This window comes from Pezoporus flaviventris, unplaced genomic scaffold (genome assembly GCF_033815535.1).
Source record: "Pezoporus flaviventris isolate CSIRO_AGI_PZ_B2104156 unplaced genomic scaffold, CSIRO_AGI_Pfla_v1 ptg000041l, whole genome shotgun sequence".
Taxonomy (NCBI): Eukaryota; Metazoa; Chordata; class Aves; order Psittaciformes; family Psittacidae; genus Pezoporus; species Pezoporus flaviventris.
The window spans coordinates 3959613-3980763 of NW_026892589.1; the positions used below are offsets into that span (position 1 = coordinate 3959613).

The 21151-nt window shown below is 43.1% G+C and overlaps 1 protein-coding gene across 1 annotated transcript in view; it reads right to left on the bottom strand.

Annotated features, from left to right (window-relative positions):
• Positions 1 to 4494: 4494 nt before the first annotated feature.
• The window catches only part of GCN1 (GCN1 activator of EIF2AK4), a 42455-nt gene continuing 25798 nt past the window's right edge, over positions 4495 to 21151 (bottom strand). The window contains exons 36-58 of the mRNA XM_061465854.1: positions 21009 to 21123; positions 20278 to 20457; positions 19704 to 19924; positions 18906 to 18974; positions 18620 to 18758; positions 18325 to 18521; positions 17848 to 17990; positions 16958 to 17075; positions 16611 to 16826; positions 16103 to 16267; positions 15537 to 15698; positions 15035 to 15127; positions 14658 to 14801; positions 13471 to 13740; positions 13099 to 13212; positions 12343 to 12573; positions 11550 to 11743; positions 10313 to 10427; positions 9072 to 9168; positions 8056 to 8204; positions 7386 to 7490; positions 5811 to 6029; positions 4495 to 5198 (exon numbers count right to left, since the gene is read on the bottom strand). Of these exons, the coding sequence (XP_061321838.1) occupies positions 5073 to 5198; positions 5811 to 6029; positions 7386 to 7490; positions 8056 to 8204; positions 9072 to 9168; positions 10313 to 10427; positions 11550 to 11743; positions 12343 to 12573; positions 13099 to 13212; positions 13471 to 13740; positions 14658 to 14801; positions 15035 to 15127; positions 15537 to 15698; positions 16103 to 16267; positions 16611 to 16826; positions 16958 to 17075; positions 17848 to 17990; positions 18325 to 18521; positions 18620 to 18758; positions 18906 to 18974; positions 19704 to 19924; positions 20278 to 20457; positions 21009 to 21123 (3582 nt within the window). The 3' untranslated portion in view covers positions 4495 to 5072. The remainder of the gene's footprint in view (positions 5199 to 5810; positions 6030 to 7385; positions 7491 to 8055; positions 8205 to 9071; positions 9169 to 10312; positions 10428 to 11549; positions 11744 to 12342; positions 12574 to 13098; positions 13213 to 13470; positions 13741 to 14657; positions 14802 to 15034; positions 15128 to 15536; positions 15699 to 16102; positions 16268 to 16610; positions 16827 to 16957; positions 17076 to 17847; positions 17991 to 18324; positions 18522 to 18619; positions 18759 to 18905; positions 18975 to 19703; positions 19925 to 20277; positions 20458 to 21008; positions 21124 to 21151) is intronic.

Here is a 21151-nt window from a genome sequence, read left to right on the forward strand (position 1 = left end):
TACAAGGACAGTCACCATAAGAGCCCACCCTGCAAGTGAGGAAGCCCATATGAAGTGCCCGGGGCTGTGTCATGGAGGCCTGGCAGTGCGGGGCAGCCTGGATTCCTAGAGGTTTTAATCCAGAAGTGTGCGTGTGTGGCTCAGAAAGGCCTTACTTAACTCACACACAGCAGCTGTGCCTGCACCAAACGCAGCCCAAGTTCACAGTTTCAAACAGAACTCTTAACTGCAAGACTCTCATCCCTTAACGCGATGATCTCCGCCTCCAGGTGGACACAGCACAATAAAAGTGCTGGTTTTCTTTTTGATGACTTTATACAAAAATGTTTGTTCTTACTGGTATTCAAACACCTGAGATCAAACAAGGCAGGGTTTTGATGTCGAATATGTCAGTTGCTTTTTCCTGTCCTGGTTATTAAGGCTTGCTGATAAATACATAAAAACACAATAACAAAAGGCAGCATGTCTTAAAAGGCATCTGTCTTAAAAGTAATCTTAGTTTAGCATAGACTCAAGCCAAAATATTGACATGATTTAGATGAGCTAAGTTGTTTTAAATTTCAATGTAAGTTTACAGTTTATTGACACAAGTATTTCGTTAACATGCACCTACTTTGAAGATCTTTTTGACAGGACCCAAGCCTAAGTAAAAGATTGAAAACGGGAACATCACCACTGCAAACCATGTCAGTGACAGGGTGGGTGTTCATACACCAGAAAAGATGATCCAAGAGAAGTGAAAGAGTCCCACCAGCCTAGCCAGTGCCCCAAGCAGCCTGCTTTACTTGACGGGGCTTTGAGCACAGGGGTTGGACTAGCTGGAAACCAGAAATGCTTTCCAGCCACAACTGTGAGCAGTTTTTAGCAATATTCTTTTTCACTTAACATAAAAGCTGTAGACTGGATTTATACAATAGGGTTTGGTTAAGAGGAATAAGAATATATTTTAAGGCAGTTGTCTCTGACCAATTCTAATTTCCTATTTCTTTTGCATAGGATATTGTGGTATGATTCCACCGTTATATTTGTCCAGTTTGCATGGAATTCATATGGAGACAACCCAGTATGGCTAAAATAGCATGTCTTGGTTGAAGATGAAATTTTCTAAATACATCTTCTGAATACTTCTCATCAGCAATATGGCTAATATCAGTAGTTTTAATTATAAACCCTCCCTTATTCTCAAAGTATTCTGGCCTCCAGAGCTCACCCCTGTCAAGTCCCACACATCCTGAAATCCACTTAGATGACCTCCATCTTACACGCACTCTGCAGCTCACACGTTTTGAACACCACATCCTGGAGTTCATTCTGCATTACCCTCAAGTGCATGATGTAGCTGAGGAGCAGGAAAAAAGGCTGGAGTGTTACAGACATAAGTGTGTATTTAACAGCCTTGGGCTCACAGAAACTCAGCTAGAAAAGGGTTTGCAGCTAGCCCAAACCCAGCCCAGTGCTACACCAATTCATTATCACCCAGCCCAGTAAAGCACTTGGGCTGCCCATCATGTAACCCAGTGGGCCCCAAGCATCAGGGTGACTAAGGATGCAGTGTAGCTGCAGGGAGATCCCTTAAACCTGCCATACAAACCACCAGCTTAAACCACCAATGACAATGACTCCTATTATGTTTATTTTTAAGCTCATGAAACCTCATCATGTGAGAAGTATGAGCCACCATGATGTTACCTAATAAAATGGACAGTAACTTTTTATTATTATTTTATTTATTATTATTTTATTGCTGATTTACCTAAAAAAAATTACTATTTTATGCTTTCACATTTTTCTCTTTTCCATTGAAATTTTTAGAACCTTGTAGGTTTAAACATCTCTTATAAATTATTTTTTGATCTCGAAATATACACAGTTCAGCTGTCACTCAGAGGCAGTTGCTTGACAGTTCAAACATGTTATTACAGTCAGTTGTGGGGAAAAATTATCTTTTAACTGACAACTGGTATTTTTAAGATATTTGAAATGAGAAAAAAATTAATTCTTTAGTCTCCAAGTTGGCACAATCCATTTATCAGATCTCACGTTCTGGTGAAAATTACGGGTATTTTCTCCCTGATGTATTGTATTGTAATGTATAAATAGTTTAGCAAAAAGTAGCTATCAAATCCAAATTCAGTGTTTCACTGTAATTGAAAGATTAGCATATTCTCAATAAGTGCAATTGAGCTCCTACCTTTTACTCCTCCCTCTCAGAAACAAACTGAGTGCAGAAACTCAGCTGCTCTTGGGAAAGATAATTGAGTTTTTCCACTTGCTACTATAGAAGGTGAAAATACAAATCATCAAAATACGCATAATAGCAAAAGATGTTATTGGCTAAAATTAAGCTAATAAACTGGCCTCTATTTAACTGTCATTTTCTTTCACATATTTATGCAGAGCATCAGAATCTGAGATAAAACAGGTAAGAAAAGCACCCCATGATGGGGGCTCAAACAGCCATTCTTAACCTGAACTTGCAATTTTTGTCTTCCTTCCTGTGTGAAATGAAGTGATTCCAATACAACTATGGAGCTTTTTGCCACCTATGTAGTAATTTTTTAATGGTATAAAATGTACAAACATGTACTTTGTGTACATGTTTCAGTGCATAAAAGTTTTTGCACTGAATGGTTTAAGTGCTGTTCCTGTTATCCCAAAAAATACCTTATTCATTATAGGTGAAACTAATTCCAGTGCTCTGAGACTGCCAGATCCTTAAGAGTGTTTGAGTCCTCACTTCTGATTATTACCAAGTCAGTGCAAAATACATAGTTTTAAGGTGGTTTAAGATCTGCAAGTATTTTGGAAGGCAAAAATCAGAATTAAAGCCCACTTTAGGATGCAGAGAAATGTTATGAAATAAGCAGAATACAATTTTGGTAAGACCAACTGGGAGATACTGCAGTCACCTGCATAAGTACAAGATTGGAAGTAAATAGCTGAAGAGCAACTTTGTAGCTTGGCTTCATAGCTAATCACAAAACACACCAACACCACTGTGTCTATCCCACAGTGTTGGGATAGACAAGGGTGTTACACATGGCTTGCAAGGTAATATTTGCCCCTAGAAGACCTGGTCCAGCAGTGGACACCACAAGGCAAAAATGAATCGGAATGGAACAAACATGGTAAACAAAAATGTGAAAAATGGAACAAACATGGTAAAAAAAATGTGAAAAATCAATGAGAAAAGACTTAAAAATCTAAACTTGTTTCATCCAAGGTTAAGAACACTGAAGTGTTGATGCAATGCAGTTGTTGCAAAAATGAGCTGGTTTCAGCGTCTGTGGGAATAGGACAAGCACTAGGGGACTCAAGTAGCAGCAAGGAAGATTTTTAGACACAAGGTAAACTCTGACAGTCTGAAAAGTTGGTGTAATGAAATGGCCTGGAAAGGTTATGGAATCTCCATCATACAGTGCTGTAAAAACCGATTATATGGAAATCAGTTCAGTTAAAGCTGAGTCTGTCTTAGATTAGGGGTAAAATAGCTGGTTTTCCCAAGTCTCTTCCAACAGTATTCGACTGACTCCCTACAGCAAATCTGTTGCCAGGAGCCTATACCACGGGCCTGAGAGCTGCCATAAAGTGAAGAACGATCTGACATGTTCTTGTACTTTTGACCTGTTCAAAGCACAGTGCTCCCAAATACCAACTTGAGATTGTAACACACTGAGCATGAGTACGGTAAAGATAAAATGTTCTGTTTGCTGCTACTGCCACATTTGAGTAAACTGCTTCTAACAGAATGTGTGTTACCATGTGGTTACATTTTATGCTTTCAAATGTTATGATGTGTAGTATTGTTTTCTCCCTGCATCATGGTTTGAGCCAGCCAGAGTAACATGCCAGGAAGATTTCCCCCAACAAACACATCACCCACCCACTTGAAACAACAAATCCTACTGCTCTGGCTTCTCAGGTGCAACCAGTTGCTGTGTAGTTTCATAAAATAGGCAAGGCTTACTTAACTATTACTTTACATAGAACATAAAGTACATTTTTCTTTCTAAAAACTTGTATTCTGCAGCAAGATTTTCACTATTTCCATCGAATGACAGAAAAGGTATTAGTAAATTAAAACAATTATTTTAAAAGACGTGTATGGCCAGGTAAAATAAAATACTGCTTTCCTGCAGCAGTACAGCCTACTGACCAGAAAAAAATCTTTCAGTGTTGGAAGTGCCAAGTATCTTATGAAGCCCTTGAAGGCATAAAAATCAAGGACTTTTCACAAGTTGAATAACCATAAAGCTGTCTGTAGTCAAAAATACTTTGGAAACTAATAGGAGTAATTACTTAAAATTTCAGTAAATGTCAGTTGTGCCTTGCTTTTAAACCCTAGCTTGCCTCAGTTCTGCGAAAGGTTTTTATAGATTACAGCACAACCCACTCTACAAACTATGCTCTAGAAAAAGCAGGGCCAAAAAGTAAATCACAGTATAAGGTTGTTGACAAATGAATTTGTAAAAAGAACAGTTTACACCAAAAGGATCAAAGTCAGAGCCTTTATTAAATGTTCCTTCTTCAAACAGACTGCATTTAATCCCCCTTTCGCATCTGTAGTTTCTAAGGCTATTTTAAATACTCTGTTTTACAGGGATTTTGAGTCTTCAGAACCGTCACAAGCAGCAAGGTAGCAGTACACAAAAACACGATGCTTTCATTGTCACTGAGTTCTATTCCTGCTTCACAGGGTCTGTGGAAAAACCAACAATACTTCCAGTACTGGAGTTTTTGCACAGACCCTGGGAAGAAAATAGGTGTCACCAGAGTTGAAGCCTGATGTGCTCTAGCCACATCTCACAATTGGCCAGGATTTACGAGTACTGGTTAGTATTTCTTGTGCATTATCTGTTTCAAAAAGGGGACCAAATTTTCAATTTTCAACTAATGTGGGTCTAATTAAGGCTATTTTGGTGTATTAAATACTAAAATACTCTCTGGGAGTCCTTTTCATGAAACCCCATCAGAATTAACATTTTCAAAAATGAAAACATTTTAAATAGGTGTTTGAGTTGAAATGCTGATGCAGCGGTTGGTTCAGTGTTTTCTTGTCTTACAGAGCTTTATCACGTCAGTATAGTGTCATCTATCTGTTCATCAGAGTCGGCCTGGCCAGCCAGCTTCTTCAGGGATCTCCTGCAGCTTTCATTGAGAAGCTCCAAGCTGGCAGCATCTAGAATCTTGGAAACTGACTGTGGAAGGAAGACAACACCAATTACCAATTCCTTAGGACATACTGTGCAAAATAAGAGTAAATATAAGTGCCTGACACACGTATTTATCTAAAATCTTTCACACATACCCAAGTCCTTCATCTGGTTTTGCAATTCCAGACATGAGGACTATCCAAAAGCCACTAAGAAAAGAGGTCTGGCAGTGGATGTACAAAGCAGTCCACCCTAAAATACACTCCAGCACCCATAGTACTGCAGTAAGATTATACAACTGATAAAAGCTAGCAGTCTTAGCAAAGGCAGCTACAGCACAGTAAAGGCTTAAGGCCATTTGAAAGCAAGGAGGGGAGGTATGTTAAATACATTGATTTTATTAATACTACACTGTAGTATTAATACTGTAATAAGTATTTTGTTAATACTTACAACTGTAAGGTTGTACAGTACCGGTATTGCTTATTTCTCATTGCTGAGCATTAGAATATTGATGAAGGCTTAAGTGCAAATGGGAATGTCCCACTCCACCTACTTCATAAAAGGCTGGCAGCACATTCTGAACACAACACAACCACATGCAGAGCAACACGACGCAGCCTTAACCCAATGATTACATTTCCTTCTGTCTCGTACCTCAAGCACTTCTTCACCCGCTCTCATCTTCAGAAGGTTGACAATAGCTTGGTCACTGTAGGCTCTTACACTGGTGTTTTTGTCCTTTGTGTTGTCCAGGAGCGCTTTGAGAATTGGTTTAATTGTCTGAGGATCCAGTGAGGGAAGATGGTCTTTATTTGCCCACCAAATCATCTTTTCTGCAACTAACTTTATGTCACTGGATGAGTTCTGAAGACACTGAGGGAGACAGAGATGGACTTAAATTCAGATATATCAAGGAGAGGTATTTAAAGCAGTAGATTATCTTTTTTTTTTCCCTAAGTAGTTTAAACTACCAAGAAAAGCAAATGGTTTTCAACTCACAGGTACACAAACATGTTACCCACAAGTTTGACTAAACTGTGTAGAGAAGACCAAACCTTGAAAACAAGACACCTTTTCAAAAGAAAACTTCTCAAAGTGTGGCTGACAGCACGGTCACACAGTTCTCAACTGTCTCAGGAAATGACAATGACCACTAAGGGCAGTAACAGCCAAGTCAGTCTCTGGTTGGAGTATAAAGTGCATTTCAACAGTGGATTTCATATTAAAATAAATAAATATATTGGAGCTTTGTATTTTCTTTATTCTCAACATACTTAAAGCATGAAAGCCCACATCTGAATGTCAGATGCATTGTTAATACTGTGATAAAGGTATTGTGACAGTTGTGATACTTGTGTTTTGTATTTTAATACAGTGCTATGATACAAATTAATATATAAATGTAGAATTTCAAACCAAAAGTCTGCATCATGTCAACCTGTATGTCTGATAGTGGTTGAGTGGATTGAGAAGGAATGTAACACATCTAGACAGACAAAATACAAAGCAGTTCTCCTGCTCCAGCACTACCTGTCATTCCGTTATCTTCCTCTATCCTTTCTAAGATGTTAAAAACATCCTGAAGTTCTGATGTTGAAAACTCACATCCTGTCTACCATGAGAGATGAGGGGACACACCAAAAAAACAGAACAACCAAGAAAGGAATTTTGAGGTAGAATATTTAAATAGGTATTAATGGAAAAAGGTGTTAACTTCAGTACTCTCTTATCTCAGTCCTGAGCTACTCCCTCACACAGTAATGGATGTCAAAAAGTACTGAAGCAAAACCAGGTGAGAGCTGGTATTTGATGCATTTCTGACCAAGGCCCTTTGACTTTTAGTAACCATAAAAACCCAACACCTTCCCTCACTCCTCTGTGCTTCTCTACCAGCTATTTGTTACTGCAAAGTTAAAAGTGAGTTCATGAGAATCAATCTTGAAGTTTACCACATTTCCACAGTACAGCAAAGACAGCAGGGACAGCAGTACTGTATTCACAACAGCAGAGCAGGCTAATAAAGGGATTCTGTCTGTACTCTGCCACAAAACGGAATACCTGGACTTTCGGGATCAGGGGATTTGGAGCTTCCCAAAATAAAGCAACCAAGCTTTTGGTTTTCATGCTGGGTTTCCATCCAGAAATTGGATAGAGAAATCCACCCATGAGTTAGCTCAAAGATTCAGACCACACGAAACAATGCCAGGGAGTTACCATAAAAATTCTTACCTTAATAAAGAGATTGGAAAGTTTTGGAGGCAGGTTCCCTTCTCCTTCCATGTGGTATTTCATAAGAAAGCCCATCCCTCTGATGCCACTGACTGCAATGGGAATCTTCAACATAAAGGCAAAACCCGGTATTACTACAGCAGGGCTCAGCAGCCTTTAGCTAGGCTCAGGGTCTGGTAAACTTTGTGGAAGGCTAAACCCATCTCTCATAAAAATTGCAGCATGCAAAGCAGTGGGGTTAATGTTATGGGGTAATGTGAAAATATCATCATGTGACTATGAGCCACATGGAATAAGGTGACAGGTCCCACAGAGCCCCCAAGCCCCCCACACCAAATTACTCATTCAATCCTAGATTTAAAATCCTCCTCCTAAAATGAAATTCATGCTCCTTGTAAACCTGGCCTGTGAATGAGAGCTTCAACAGGGAAACAGAAGCTTAATTTACTCCCAATGAAAGCTGCTCTGCAGTTGAAGCTCATTTAATTTTCAACTCCACAGAGATCAGAAGTCATTTAATTTCCACTATAAAACCTGCATCTCGCCAAGGGAGACTCTTCAGACTGGGGATTTTCACTCCATTTGGTAACACACAGAACCTGCACTCCTTTCAAAACTGCTCCTAACAAGTGCTTGCAACAGAACTGGCCCACTCCCCTGTAGCACTTACCCTGTCAGCAGTGGCATTGCTGAGGATCATCTCCTGAACACTGTTGTAGTACTTGGGGGAACACAGCCTGCCAGGAGCAACATTTACAGCCACGGAGAGAGCCAGGCTTCGGCCGTGCCTCACCATCCAGTCAATGCCAGAGACATCTGCTGCAAAAGAACAGCATTATAGCAAGGCTCCTGACATCCCTTCCCCTTTGCCTAAGACAGCTTTTGTCAGCTTGTCAATTCACTTCCATAAAATGAAACCATAAACAGCCTCTAATGCAATGCTTTGCTTCTGCTTGCCCCCAAAAGCCAAACAGTGCGGAAACACAACCAGACAAGAACACCTTATGGGCAGACAGGGAGACAAGCGACTGTATTGTTCAACCCTGTTACTTCTGATGCTCTCAGTCACCGCTTTGTGCATGAAGGAGTTTGGCACTGAAATTACACATGCTTTGACTAATAAAACTGTAGAAGTCATCAGTAATTTGAAACCAGCTCACAGACCCTTTTTAATCCTGCAGGAACAGTAATCCCAGAGGAATACCAACCACCATGAGCTTCTATAAAAATTATGGGGTTTTCTAACTTAGAGGCTCTTAGTTAATTCTCCAAAAGCATGTGAAGCCATCAAATGTGGTCTGCAATTAGCATACGCCAATCTAAGGTCACAGTGTCATCAAAAGAGATGGAATGGCCCTCCCATTCACCCTGCCCCAACATCCCACCAACCCCATCCGCTCTGTGTCAGCACTAGCAATGATTCAGCCGTGATCAGCTTTCATCAACTTCTCTGGAAACAAACCCAGAAGATAGAAGTATTGGTAATCCCAAGTTAGAGCCACTACCCTGTGCTCAACAGTGTTCACAAATCAACAGCCATGAGCACAGAAAAGCACAAGAAAATCTAGAGATTCAGGTTTAGGATAAAGAGGAAGAACCTAAACAAAGTCTCCCTGAACCAGCGTCGAGAAGGTATCTTCCCTTGCTTCCAGACCAGTTCCAGTCCCTCTAAGCAGCTTCACCTACCCAGTAAGTGCTGGTGGAGGACAGTACTGAGCTCCTCTTCCGACAGGAATGCACACAGTTCTGCCAAGCAGCCAGCTGAGGCCATGCGGGTGGCATCCTGACAAGGGAAGGAGGAGAAGAGGACACCCAGCTGAGCTCAATACACATCAGAGACAGCGGCAAGAGGAGCAAGTGACAGAAGGTGACACAAAATAAAAACAGATGGAGGAAACAAGCATTTCACTCCTGTGACCCGTGGATTTCACGAGGGGTTTTGTACATAATGGAACTTAAAGCCAAAAGCCAGTCAAAGGACCAGCAGAGACTGAAGATTTACAGACCTCACAATAAATTCTGATTCATTAAATGGGAGAGGCAGAAAGATGAAAGTGAATGTTTTAAAAGACGTGTTCACAAGAGTTACATTAAGACTCAGTGTCTAGAAGGGAAACCTTACTCAGGAAGCATCTCTAAATGGGCTTCCCTCTATGACAGACTCATACTACTTCTGATTTAAAACCTCCAGGCTTTTGTTGTTTTGGCTTACGTGACCATCCCATCACTGCTTACTCCTCTCCAGCCCAAAACTTACAAGCCAGTGGGAATCTTTCAATTCTTCTTATTTCTGGCATGTCAACAGTTGCATGTCTTTGTTGCGCAGGTTAAGATACAAGGCAGAAATTACTAGGTAATTTTAATCTCACAGATGATCCTGTTGCTATCTGCTATACACAGAAGACCCTACATTAAACTTGGAGAGCTTCCTGCTCGTTGGAGAAAACTCTGCCATTACGTGAAAAACTGCTCATGGTACACGATGAACTGTACCTGGGAGCCTACACACACACAGAGGTATCACACACAGGGGACGTATCGCAAGCCTTCTCCAAGATAAAAGGCAAATCCTGACTCCAGAGCTGCCTCAAACACGTCAGTGAGGAGCTGCAGGTCAAACTCACATCCACAGTTGCTAAGGAAACGTTAAACTCATGGATTTTCCAAGTTACCAGTCACTGACTAGGGATCTCTAATTCTTGCACCCGACACTCAGCACACTATAAGGCTCCAACAAGATCAATTTTGCAGACCACGTTCAGTTTAGTGACACCCAACCACATGCTTCTTTACACAAGCTTCTTTCTGCTCTGTCATTAGTTATTTCCCTCAGCAGTTAGAACATAATTCTGTTAGAAAGTTCTGATTTTATATTAGGAATAAGACTGTCTAGAGCAGGGATCCTTTGCAGCTGGCTGAAGCAGTACCTCATCATGTCCCAGCATCCCTAGAAGCACCATGCTGATATTCTTCCTAATGGCAGCATCTACTTTTGCACCAGCTCCTCGCGTTACAAACCGCAGCGCTTGCAGCATTGTGTCCCTAGAAGTGATCACAACATACAGTCAGACACTGCCTCTCCCCTTCCACAAAGGAGAAACTGAGCTCTGGATACCTGTAGCAGTTTCTTACACATCAGTAGCGTGTGTGTCCCCTACATAAGGGGGACATGGACTTGTTGGAACAAGTCCAGAGAAGGCCATGGAGATGCTGCGAGGGCTGGAGCAGCTCTGCTCTGGAGCCAGGCTGAGAGAGCTGGGCTGGGTCAGCCTGGAGAAGAGAAGGCTCCTGAAGGGGAGACCTGAGAGCAGCTCCAGTGCCTGAAGGGGCTGCAGGAAACCTGGAGAGGGGCTCTTGACAAGGGCCTGTAGGGCCAGGCCAAGGGGAATGGCTTTAACCTGCCAGAGGGGAGACTGAGATGAGCTCTTAGGCAGAAGCTCTTCCCTGTGAGGGTGCTGAGGCGCTGGCACAGGGTGCCCAGAGAAGCTGTGGCTGCCCCATCCCTGGCAGTGTTCAAGGCCAGGTTGGACACAGGGGCTTGGAGCAAGCTGCTCTAGTGGAAGGTGTCCCTGCCCGTGGCAGGGGGTTGGAGCTGGAGGAGCTTTAAGGTCCCTTCCAACCTCAACCAGGCCATGATTCTACAAATTACACCAGTACACCTTACAGTTCAGGAGGCAGAAACCTCCCTGTGCACTTCCAACAACTCCACGCTATAGAATATTCCCATGCTTGTGTACTTGTGTCTGTTACAGTGTAAGTATTTTCTGATTATTCAAACGTTACAATTCTCAAATCAAGAAGTTATTTTCTGAGGGATCTGTGCGCTCAGGACACCAGAACAGCAGCGTTACTTCAGGCCAGACTGACAACTGATGCAGTCTTGTATTCGAACAGGTTGCTGGGGGTGTGCGGGAGAGAAGTGGGCAGAAACCAAGCGATGTTTCCCTTGTGCACTCTCATAGCTGAGCTTTTGACCCAGAAGTCCCTATCACCCACATTCTCTGTTCTACAACCCTTGATTAGAAGTCACCTGCTTTCACTAGTAAGTAAATCTTACTCTTGGGATTGGGGGGGGTTGCTCATTCATCCCAGCCTTTTCTCCCATCCTTAATAAGGAAGGGCTCATCCTCGGCAGGAAGGGCTGAGAGACCACCTACTGCTTACCTGATGGCAGAGTCATCACTGGAACGAATTCCATTCAGTAGCTCTGTAAAGAGGGGATCCACTTTTACATGGATGACAATGAGTTTACCAAGAGCGTCGGCAGCTTTAAGGCGAACAGCACGGTTCGAGTCTTGTAGAGCTTTGGTGAAGGTTGTTTGCAACTGGGGCAAAAACGGTTTCAGGGCAATCTCAACCTATAGAGAGAGGGAAGGGAAAGTTGCACGGTCAGGTTTGGATCAGTGGCTAGAAATCAAACCCTGAAAACAGCGCAACCTCTTCTAGTAGTTACCACAAAGAGTCCTCCTACAGATCCAACACCGCAGTAAAACGGGAGAACCATGAAACACCACCACAGAACCCATCTTTTCCAATGTAATTTTCTGCATACTGAAATACAACGGTAAGGTTGCTGAAAAATTTGACACTGTTGTGATCAGCCTTTTTCAATCAGAGCACTGAATGAAAGTTTCAAAGATAAGTAACGGGATTGTCTTTGCACTTAATTCGTAAGAATGGTGGGCACAGGAGAGATTTATTACATGGCAGTTTTTAATCACTCGAAAATGGGATCAGCATTTAGCAATATTCCTAAGCAGCCCAGTGATTCAGCACTGGGAGCTTTTTCTGGTAGGCCAGAAGCTGCTGGAAGAACATAATCCAGTTAGAGTGCCATTCCTAAACACCAAATCCACACCAGCACATCCTAGCTGTGTTTACATGAACAGCAACAGGTATTGCTGAAGGCTACCATGGAAAATGTTCACAAACCACAGTCAATTACTTTGAACCTTACCTTAGCTAAAAGAAGGCCTAATGTTTCAAGTAGAGCCACCTTGACATTCCAGCTGAACCGATCTCCCAAGATCCGAATAAGTGGCCCAGTAATGCTCACCACAGATGGCTTAAGAGCTTCAGCAGAAGTCAGTTTAATAACCAGCCCTAAGGCCTTTGCTGCCTCCTCCTTCTGATCTGGATTACCAGTTAAAACACCTTCCCGCAGCACCAGGAGTATGGAAGTCACTCCCTGTCATGAAAATCAGATAAGGAAGCTTAGAAGCCAAGTTGCAAAAAGATACGTATCTTATTTCTGCTCCTGTTATACACCAGATGCACAAGCTCCAAGAGTTTCTCTCCATTTCCTGTTGACCTTCAGCTGCCTGCTTCCACACTTACAGAGCTACTTCTATTTGGTTTGATTTCATGCGTCTACGCCTTACTAAACCAGTTGCTATGAGGAAAGTGGTGGCAGCTCAGGGAATTTTTAAACCAGAGAAGCTTGGCACAGAAGCCCAGCATTCCTCCCCCACAAGTCGCAGCCAGCGACCACGACTTACATGCAGACCGGAACTGCCAAAGATCTTGTTACAAGAGGAGTCTTCTGCAGGGTAACTCAAGAGCAGCAGTACCCTACAAAAAACCTCCCCAACATACAGCTCTGGAATGCCCAAATAGTCACTGCTTCTACTAGCTGTAAAGTCACATCAGTGAGCTCCCTCAAAAGGTAGGAGATGGTGGCTGACACAAATCCATGCTCATTCTCATCCTTTACCTTCTTAGGAATACAGAATCCTGGCACATGCTCGCCTTTGGCCTCATTCCCTACAATCCGGATATCCTTATGCAGGTCTTCAATGAGAGCAAGCTGGTTCCCAGCATCTAATTTCTTCAGGAGAGAGGGGTAAGACACAGATGAGACAACACGGCAACCAGCTTTTCCCTGTGCATAGTGTGACAAGAGAAGACACCCATTCCCTGCCTCCTTGCTCACAAAGCTGAAGCTAAGCCCATCATACAACATTTGCAAATGTAAATGCAGTTTATAATCCAAACAGAAGGTCCAATTTATGCAGTGTTTTACCAGCTATCCCCATTTTCTCCTTGCCAGGCATTACCACTGCGATCTTCTTAAGCTGCCTCTCACCTTGGTGATGGAATTGAGCGCGTCCCAGCTTTCATTCAGAACTACATGGTTGGTGTCATTAAACAGCCGTATCAAGCCTGAAACCAAGCTCTTGAGATGACCAGTATAGTCTGCTTTTGTCTTGGAGCAGTAGATATTCAGCATGACAGCTGCTGCCTGTCTCATTCCCAGCTCAGGGCTGCGGGTAGCTTCTAGCAGATCTTCAGTTATAATTCTTTGTCCAGCATCATCTTCCACAGACAGGATTACAGACTGGCAGTTTGCCATCTCCTAAAGAGCCCAAATTAATTTTACATTAACTCTCAAATAGAACAAAGCCAGATTTCGCCCCAGGTTTCCCCACATTATCCACAGCATTATCTTTCCAGAGAAATATTACAACACATCCCACTTGCTAATTGTTTCTCATTAAAGAGCTGGTAACATCACCATAAAAGGCTCGAATGAGTCCTGTAGCAGAGAAAGGTTTATAACCAACCCTCACAACGTAACCAACTCTGCTGAACCGACTGCTGCACAGGACACTCTCCAGCTGCAGAAGGGCTCATTTACAGGAAGCAGAGTAGCTCAGCCTGCCCCATCTTACTCACCCCTCAGACTGTGGGCCTTGGCAGAGAACACTTCTTTGATTTGGGTAGTTTAATGCTCTGTGTCACAGTACTAATAACAAACACATCTGTGGCTATGTTAGAGATCTCCAGGCAGACTTGGGGCTAGAAGCTGATCTAATGGGCATCTACAGCAGACACCAACTTATGTACATGCCTATCCACAATCACAACTCCAGGATGTCCTCTGGAGTCCAAATATGAGATGTTTCAGAGAGCAGTGCAGCACAAAAGAGATTTCCTCCCTTCAGCCCTTTAATCTCTCAGTCTTCTATACCGAGAATAAACAGAAAGTTAACGAGACACTCTGGCAGTTCTCCAACAATAAGTAGACTGAGAATTGTATCCTGTTGCAGGCCAAGGAGACTTTTCTATGGATACAAATAGATTTGGAAAGCATACGTTTTTCAATTCACAATATGCTACCAGGCAAAAAGACTCATCCTGAGGAAGCTAATGGGCTGAATTAAAACATGCAATCTGTGAATCTAGAGAACACAGATTCTGTGTTGGGAAGTCAACCCAAAGCACTACCGCCAGACAACCTGTCGTATCAAAGAGCTGAGCCACGCTACTTGCCAATTGCTCTTCACTGGTCCCCAGCTTCTCCTTGAGCGCAGACATCATAGCAGGCAGGATGACACTCAGGTGCCGTGTCAGAGCATCCCCTGCCACTGACGAGAGGAAAGCCAGCACGCGGGTGTTCACAGGGGGAGTCGTCAGCTAAATGAACAAAAGCAGATGAGACAGGCAGAGAGGTTCTTCAGAAGGAATCTCTCTTCATTTACCGCATGAAAAACTTAGGCAGCCCAACCCCAATGAAATGTTTACAGCATAAAATCACAGGAACATTTCAAGCTACGCTCTTCCTTCGGGCAGATCGAGTCTAAAGAAAACTGGCAGCAAGCAGAGGAAAAAGCACAGTTCTGAAGTTTAGAATTTGCTTCCAATTGTACCTTCGGCACCAAATAAGGCAGCACCACTCGACTCTTGACAGCCATAACTTGTTTAAGACCGTCCACAGCAAAGTCAGATGTCTCTTCATTATCCTAGGGGGAAAGAGAAAGAAACCTGAGAGATGATTTGGGACACACCAAGCTAAACCCCATTTCAAGTGACAGTTTACCATGTGATCACATAACCAACACACAAAATGCTCCTATTATCTAGCAAAACCACAAACCAAGCTCTTCTGTCACATCATAAAGATTTCAGGCACAGTGGCCAAGCAACTGAAACAGGCAATGATGCCAAATCCATACCAGCAATTCTTAGGCCTATGCTTTAGCTGAAAGACCTTCCCCTACCAATGGCTACGGCAACTGCAAGGAAGAGGCAAAGCAGAGCTGCCATTCCCAGGTCTGCCCCTGTAATCCTGCTTCTCCTTTAAGGTAACTATTCAAAACCTGTCCCACAACATCATTATCAAGTTGTTGTCTGATGCTGAGCAATGCTCACCAGCTGCTTCAGCAAAAACGGCAGGATGTCTTCAAGAGCCTGGTGCCCAATTGTTGAGTGCAACTGTTCAAATGTTTTAGCTGCAGCCTCTCGGACTTCTTCCAGAGGGTCACACAGTGCTTTTCTCACTGTAGGAACGAGGGACTCGGAGAAAAGCAGTACCTAAAGATGCAGAGATACAGTTACAGAATGTGTAAAGCACAGACACGCATCTCAGTAAAGCAGCCGAGAAGGCAGAATTTGCACAACTGAAACTAAATTGCCGTTTGCTTGAAATATATTGGAAGACAAGCAGGATTAATCAACACAAATAGCTGCAGTGCTCCAAGGCTATCTACTGATGATTCCTATTACTGTATCTCATAAAAGTGTAATGTTCCAAGTCTATTGACAGATACAAATGCATCCATTTGCCTGAACAGCAACTCACGTTAGCTATATGTTAGCTGATTTCAGTCCATAAAACAAATCCAGCACCTGCTGTGCAAATCTGTTTCAATTGCACACCTGTATGAGAACATAAATACTTAGGAAAGTGGAGATTGCACCTTCCACATACAACTTACCGCATCCCTGCTGGTAGATTTCATTATCTCACTCAACCCAATGCAGACTCCTTGCCTCTCATCACTCTTGTCTGACCTCAGCCCATCCTCCAGGATAGGAATGATTTCAGGCAGGATCTTCTCTCCTAGCTTTCGGACAAGGTCTCCTAATGTCCGTGCTGCAACCTGTATCCAAAAGCGTATTAATTATTTTCCTGTTTTATAAAACTTAAAAAGGCAAGCTGTAAGCAAATGTTAACTTTTCACCATAAACTACTGTCCAAAGTACAGACAGAGTAGCAGGAATGAAAACATTACTATTATGAAATGACCACAGTTTTACTGTCATCATGGTTGCCTTCAGCAAAGACAGAACTCAGACATACTCATGCTCAGAACAGTTCAATTCATGACAGCTCTGAAGTGATTTAAAGGTGGTTAAAAGGCTCCTGTGCTCTTCAGGAGTCAGTTCACGGTCTCCTGCAGCAGCAGGGTTACTAAACTCCATTTCATCCACTCCATTCCTCACCGTTCGCTTATCTGCGCAAGTGCTGGCCAAGAACTTCAGCAGGAGCCCAAAGAGGGTTGGCAAAATCTCCCGCAGCGTGCGAGGAGTGTTGGAGACTACAATCTTCCAGACGTGTAAGGAGGCCTGACGCACCACCAGCTGCGTGTCAGAGCGGCCCATGTACAGCCCTGCCAGCACCCTGTTCCTCCTCTCCACACCCAGGGCATTAATAATAGCCTGAAAAGAAATAGCACAACGTTCTAGTCCATGATTAATCAACACATCCTGCAGCAGGCTTTCCATGCTGATTAAAAGAGAAAAGAAAAATCGTTGTAATAAAAAGCACAGCAGATTAAGAGCAGTTTTACCTTGTTTGATTGGGCCGTTCCGAAGTTGTCATCCTCTGAGGCAGTTTCCGTGGTCATTTTTCCAGTGACTCCTGAGATATGGAATAAAAGATCTCCAAGGAGCTGAACTGAGCTGAACCTGGCAAGAGAAGCAAGTCAAATGTTACAAAGAGGGAGCAAGTCAAGCGTTACAAACAGGGTATTTAGATGGTACCTGTCTAAATAAGACAGAAAATCAAATACAGACATGAGCAAAGTGCAAGACTAGGAGCTGGGTCAGCACTGAAATGCTGCACAGGCTGATACACAAGATCAGTCTGCCTGCATGACTGAGAAGCAGCACACTGAAGAGAAAGGGAAGGAAGGGGGTGACATCATTCCCATATCAAAGCAATGAAAAATGTTCCTGTTTAGAGTCCAGCCTATTCAATGTCCAGAGAAAGCATTGCCACTGTCCCCACTCTAAAGATACTCACCTTGGGTAAGAGCACTCAGCAGCACTCAGCTGACAAAAGCCTTTTAGTTACAATTAGTTTTTGAGCAACTGTCATTAGTTGTGAGCACTCCACTGCACATTCCCCTACACCAGAGAACAATAACTTACTCAGCGTTCTGAGAAATGGAAAACAATGTACAAGGGCTAAACACTGCCACATCGATGCCTTGGAAGTGTCCTTCAGAATCACTACCAGAATGAATCATGTAGTAGGTATGAGAAAACCTGATCCATGCTGGCAGGGCCTTGCAGGCTCAGTGCTCTGAGGCATCATATCCAAACCAACAAGCAAAAGCACACACATGCCTTTGCTTCCCAGGAGGTCTCTGCACTTCCTTGAGGAGCAACAGAGAGTCTAAATCACACCAGCTTTTCAAGAAGAGAAATGCCTGTGGGTACGATGGTTTTCCCTTACCTTATCCTCCACAAGTCATCGAACAGGCCATCCTCGAGCTGAGGCAGGAGAAGTGCAATGGCAGTCTCAGCATACATACTAATGATTCTCTGCCCAGCACGCAGGGCAGTGTCCCGCACAAACTCATTCTCATCCGCCAGTGCCTGAGCAGAGAGAGAAGTGGCTGTGACAGCTGGGGGCTCCAGCACAATGCACGCAGCCAAGAGAAGAGAAACAAATGATGTCTCCTCTCTCGGCCATGACAAGTAAATGAACTACAGAGCTGTGAATGCACAAAGGTGATTTCAAGAAATTAACAGTGACTGCAAAGACAGCAAGCAAATAACTTGGAAGAAGAAATAATAATTTATAATTTAAATTCTTTTATATCATTTTCTTATATCCCAGCTCTGCAATTACTGGAAATGATACTTAAGACACTCCAAAGGGTCCTTTTATCCTCTAATAAATAAAACTCTATAGGCCTCTGCTACATACCTTAAGGATACAAGGAATGATGGGACCAACATAGGGAGTGAACTTGTCTCCAAAGGTAATTGGCAGGTAGTTGAACATCATGATATAACCATCTCGTACATGTGGAGCAATATCCACTTTACTGGCAGTAGCTACAATCTCTGGCATAAGTTTCTCCAGCTTTTCTACCCCCAAACCAGCCATAACTTCAGCCAGACCTGAGGAAAACCAGCAGGGAACAGAGCTGATATACACAAGCAACGAGAGGCTAAAGAGAGAAAGGCTGAGCTCAGTATTCAGACACAGCTGCCCCCACCTTGAGCAGCACCAGATCGATCCACTGAGCTCTGCTCATACGTCAGGGTCTCCATCAGCCACGGCAACAAATCCTCAAAGCATGATTCTCCCATACCCTTCACCATGGCTCCCAGGGCCTTTGCAGACACTGTACGCACCTAACAGAAGAGAGAAACAGAGATGGGCAAAACATCCAGTCAAAGTTGCTGAGACAAATGTGTCAGACTGATCACAGACCTACAGAAGATCAGGATAAAGTCTACCTAACACACTGACGGAAAATGCTATTTGTACAAAGGACTTACTTCAGGTACAGGATCCAAGAGAGATGCCTTCAGTCCAGGGGTCACACTGGGGAGGTAAGGAGCCAGATCCTGAAACAAAGGCCCCAGAGAGTAAGAACCAGATTCAAACCAAGATAGGCATGTAAGTCACCTTGATGTAAAGGGCATTCACACCCTTATTATTAGCAATTTTCCTTAGCATCCTGAGAGTTTCATCAGTTGCTTTCACAATCAGCACACTGAATTGTTCTGGAAGTCCAAAAGCAACACCAGCTCTGTGCAGATCACTCCAAACATTTCTGATGCTCACTCAAACTCACGCACAACCCCGCACTTTGCATCTAAGGCAAATCCAACACTCTTAACATTTACACAAGGTTTAAAGGTAGAGATTATCAGCAGCAAAATTAAACACAGCTCCTTAACCTCCAGTGAGGTTCTACAAATACTTTTCAAACAAACCTTGGATCCATTTGTAAGCAGCTGATCTGTGTTTCACTGGTACTGGTTTTGCTTGTTTGTTTGTTAAGGCATTTCTTATAGGGTAAAAATCACAAGACCTTTTCGCAGGGATAAATCTGGTAATAACAGGGTGACCTAAGTACAGAGCCACCAGCCTGAAGCAACTGAGATTTATCACCGTTTTTATGGCCATTATCTGTTCATTTACATACATTTAATTAAAGGAGCTGCATGGATTCTAATATTGTCTGTTTTAACCACAAAATCCCAGAACAAATAAATTCTCTCTAGAGCTTGCTCTGTTATCTCCTACACAGCAAATACAGCCCGAGTCGGAGAGCGCTCCTAGCACCGCACCTTCTGATCGGTCAGGGAGTACATGTTCCCGATGATCTGGGCAGCCATCTTCCTGGTGTCTGTGGAACGATCTTGGAAAGCTCTCTGCACAATTGGCATGATCAGTGCTAAGGATGGAGCATCAATGAAATGGACAAACTTGGTATCCAGTAAAGTCTGCAGACACTTCTGGGTCTTCCTGGAGGGGTCAGTGAGAGCATCCAACAGGACTGGAGTGATTGCTGGACATTTTCAAACAGGAGAGAAAAGACTTTATTTGTACACAGAACGAAAACGCATGTCAGGGTGAGCTGGTGTTCTCTCACTGGATGTTTTAGATCCTCCGAAAGCAACGAGCAGCCTAGGGACAGGAGAAACCCTATTAACATTAGGTGACAGAACGGATTTTAAAGGCCTTGAAGCAGAGAACTGCTGTTAAGTTTCCATGTTACACTTTAAGTGTCCGGGTTCTACGTTTCTAGGGGTAGTTTAATTTCTGTAGAAGTTTGCATTTAATCCTAACCATGGTGAATGTAAACCTTACTATAATAAACCACGGTCAAGTCTGGGTATTAGAGGTGCAGACAGTTCTTACCCAGGATCTCTGGATTCCTGATGACAGACCCAATCTGCCTGAGAGCCTGCTGACCTGCATTCTGCACCTTCACATGGGAATCTGTGAGCACTTCAGTCAGTTTTGGCACAATGTTGGGTAAGCAGGAAGAGAGCTGTTTGGGAGCACAGTATGCCATAGCCCCCAGCAGTTCCACTGACCCTGGGCAGGGAGTATGCAAAAGGAAAGCAAAAGAAAAGACAAAACACAAAACACAGCATTAAGAAGAGATATGAGAAGATGATCACATTTACTCAAACTCAAATGTACTAGGTAGAGGATGACTCATGCCTGAAATGCATTAAACCACTCTGTGCCACTTAAAGACACTAAGAAGTTTGGTTGTTTGGGTTTTTTTAACTAGGAAAAAGAAAGAGCCAGGGGGGAACTTCCAGCTTCTGGAGTACCTGTAGAGAGATATACCAGGGAAAAGAAGGGAGGGTGGGGAAGAGAACAGGACAGGGACACAACTTTCAGCTTCTGCAGTACTTCTAAAGGGATAGAGGGTAAAGAGAGACCCTTGAATCTGCTGGGGAGAAAAAGTTACTCAAATGTGTCAGGGAAGTCATCTCAAAAGCTGACAATTCCACACTCTCTTATGAGACAATAAACTATCAGAGCTACCTGCAAGAATGAAGGAATAAACAAGGGGAATGACAGCAAAGGGAACTGTGGGTTACTCTCAGTCATGTCAGTCAGATATGGGTCCATACCAGCTTTAGTTCTCCAGGATTCCTCTTCCAGTGCTGCAAGAAGTGAAGGCAAAACCAGCTTCACTCCATGAGTACTCAAGTTGCTCATCACAGCTTTGGCACAGTCATCTGCAGCCTCCAAGGAGAAGAGAATATTCACAAGC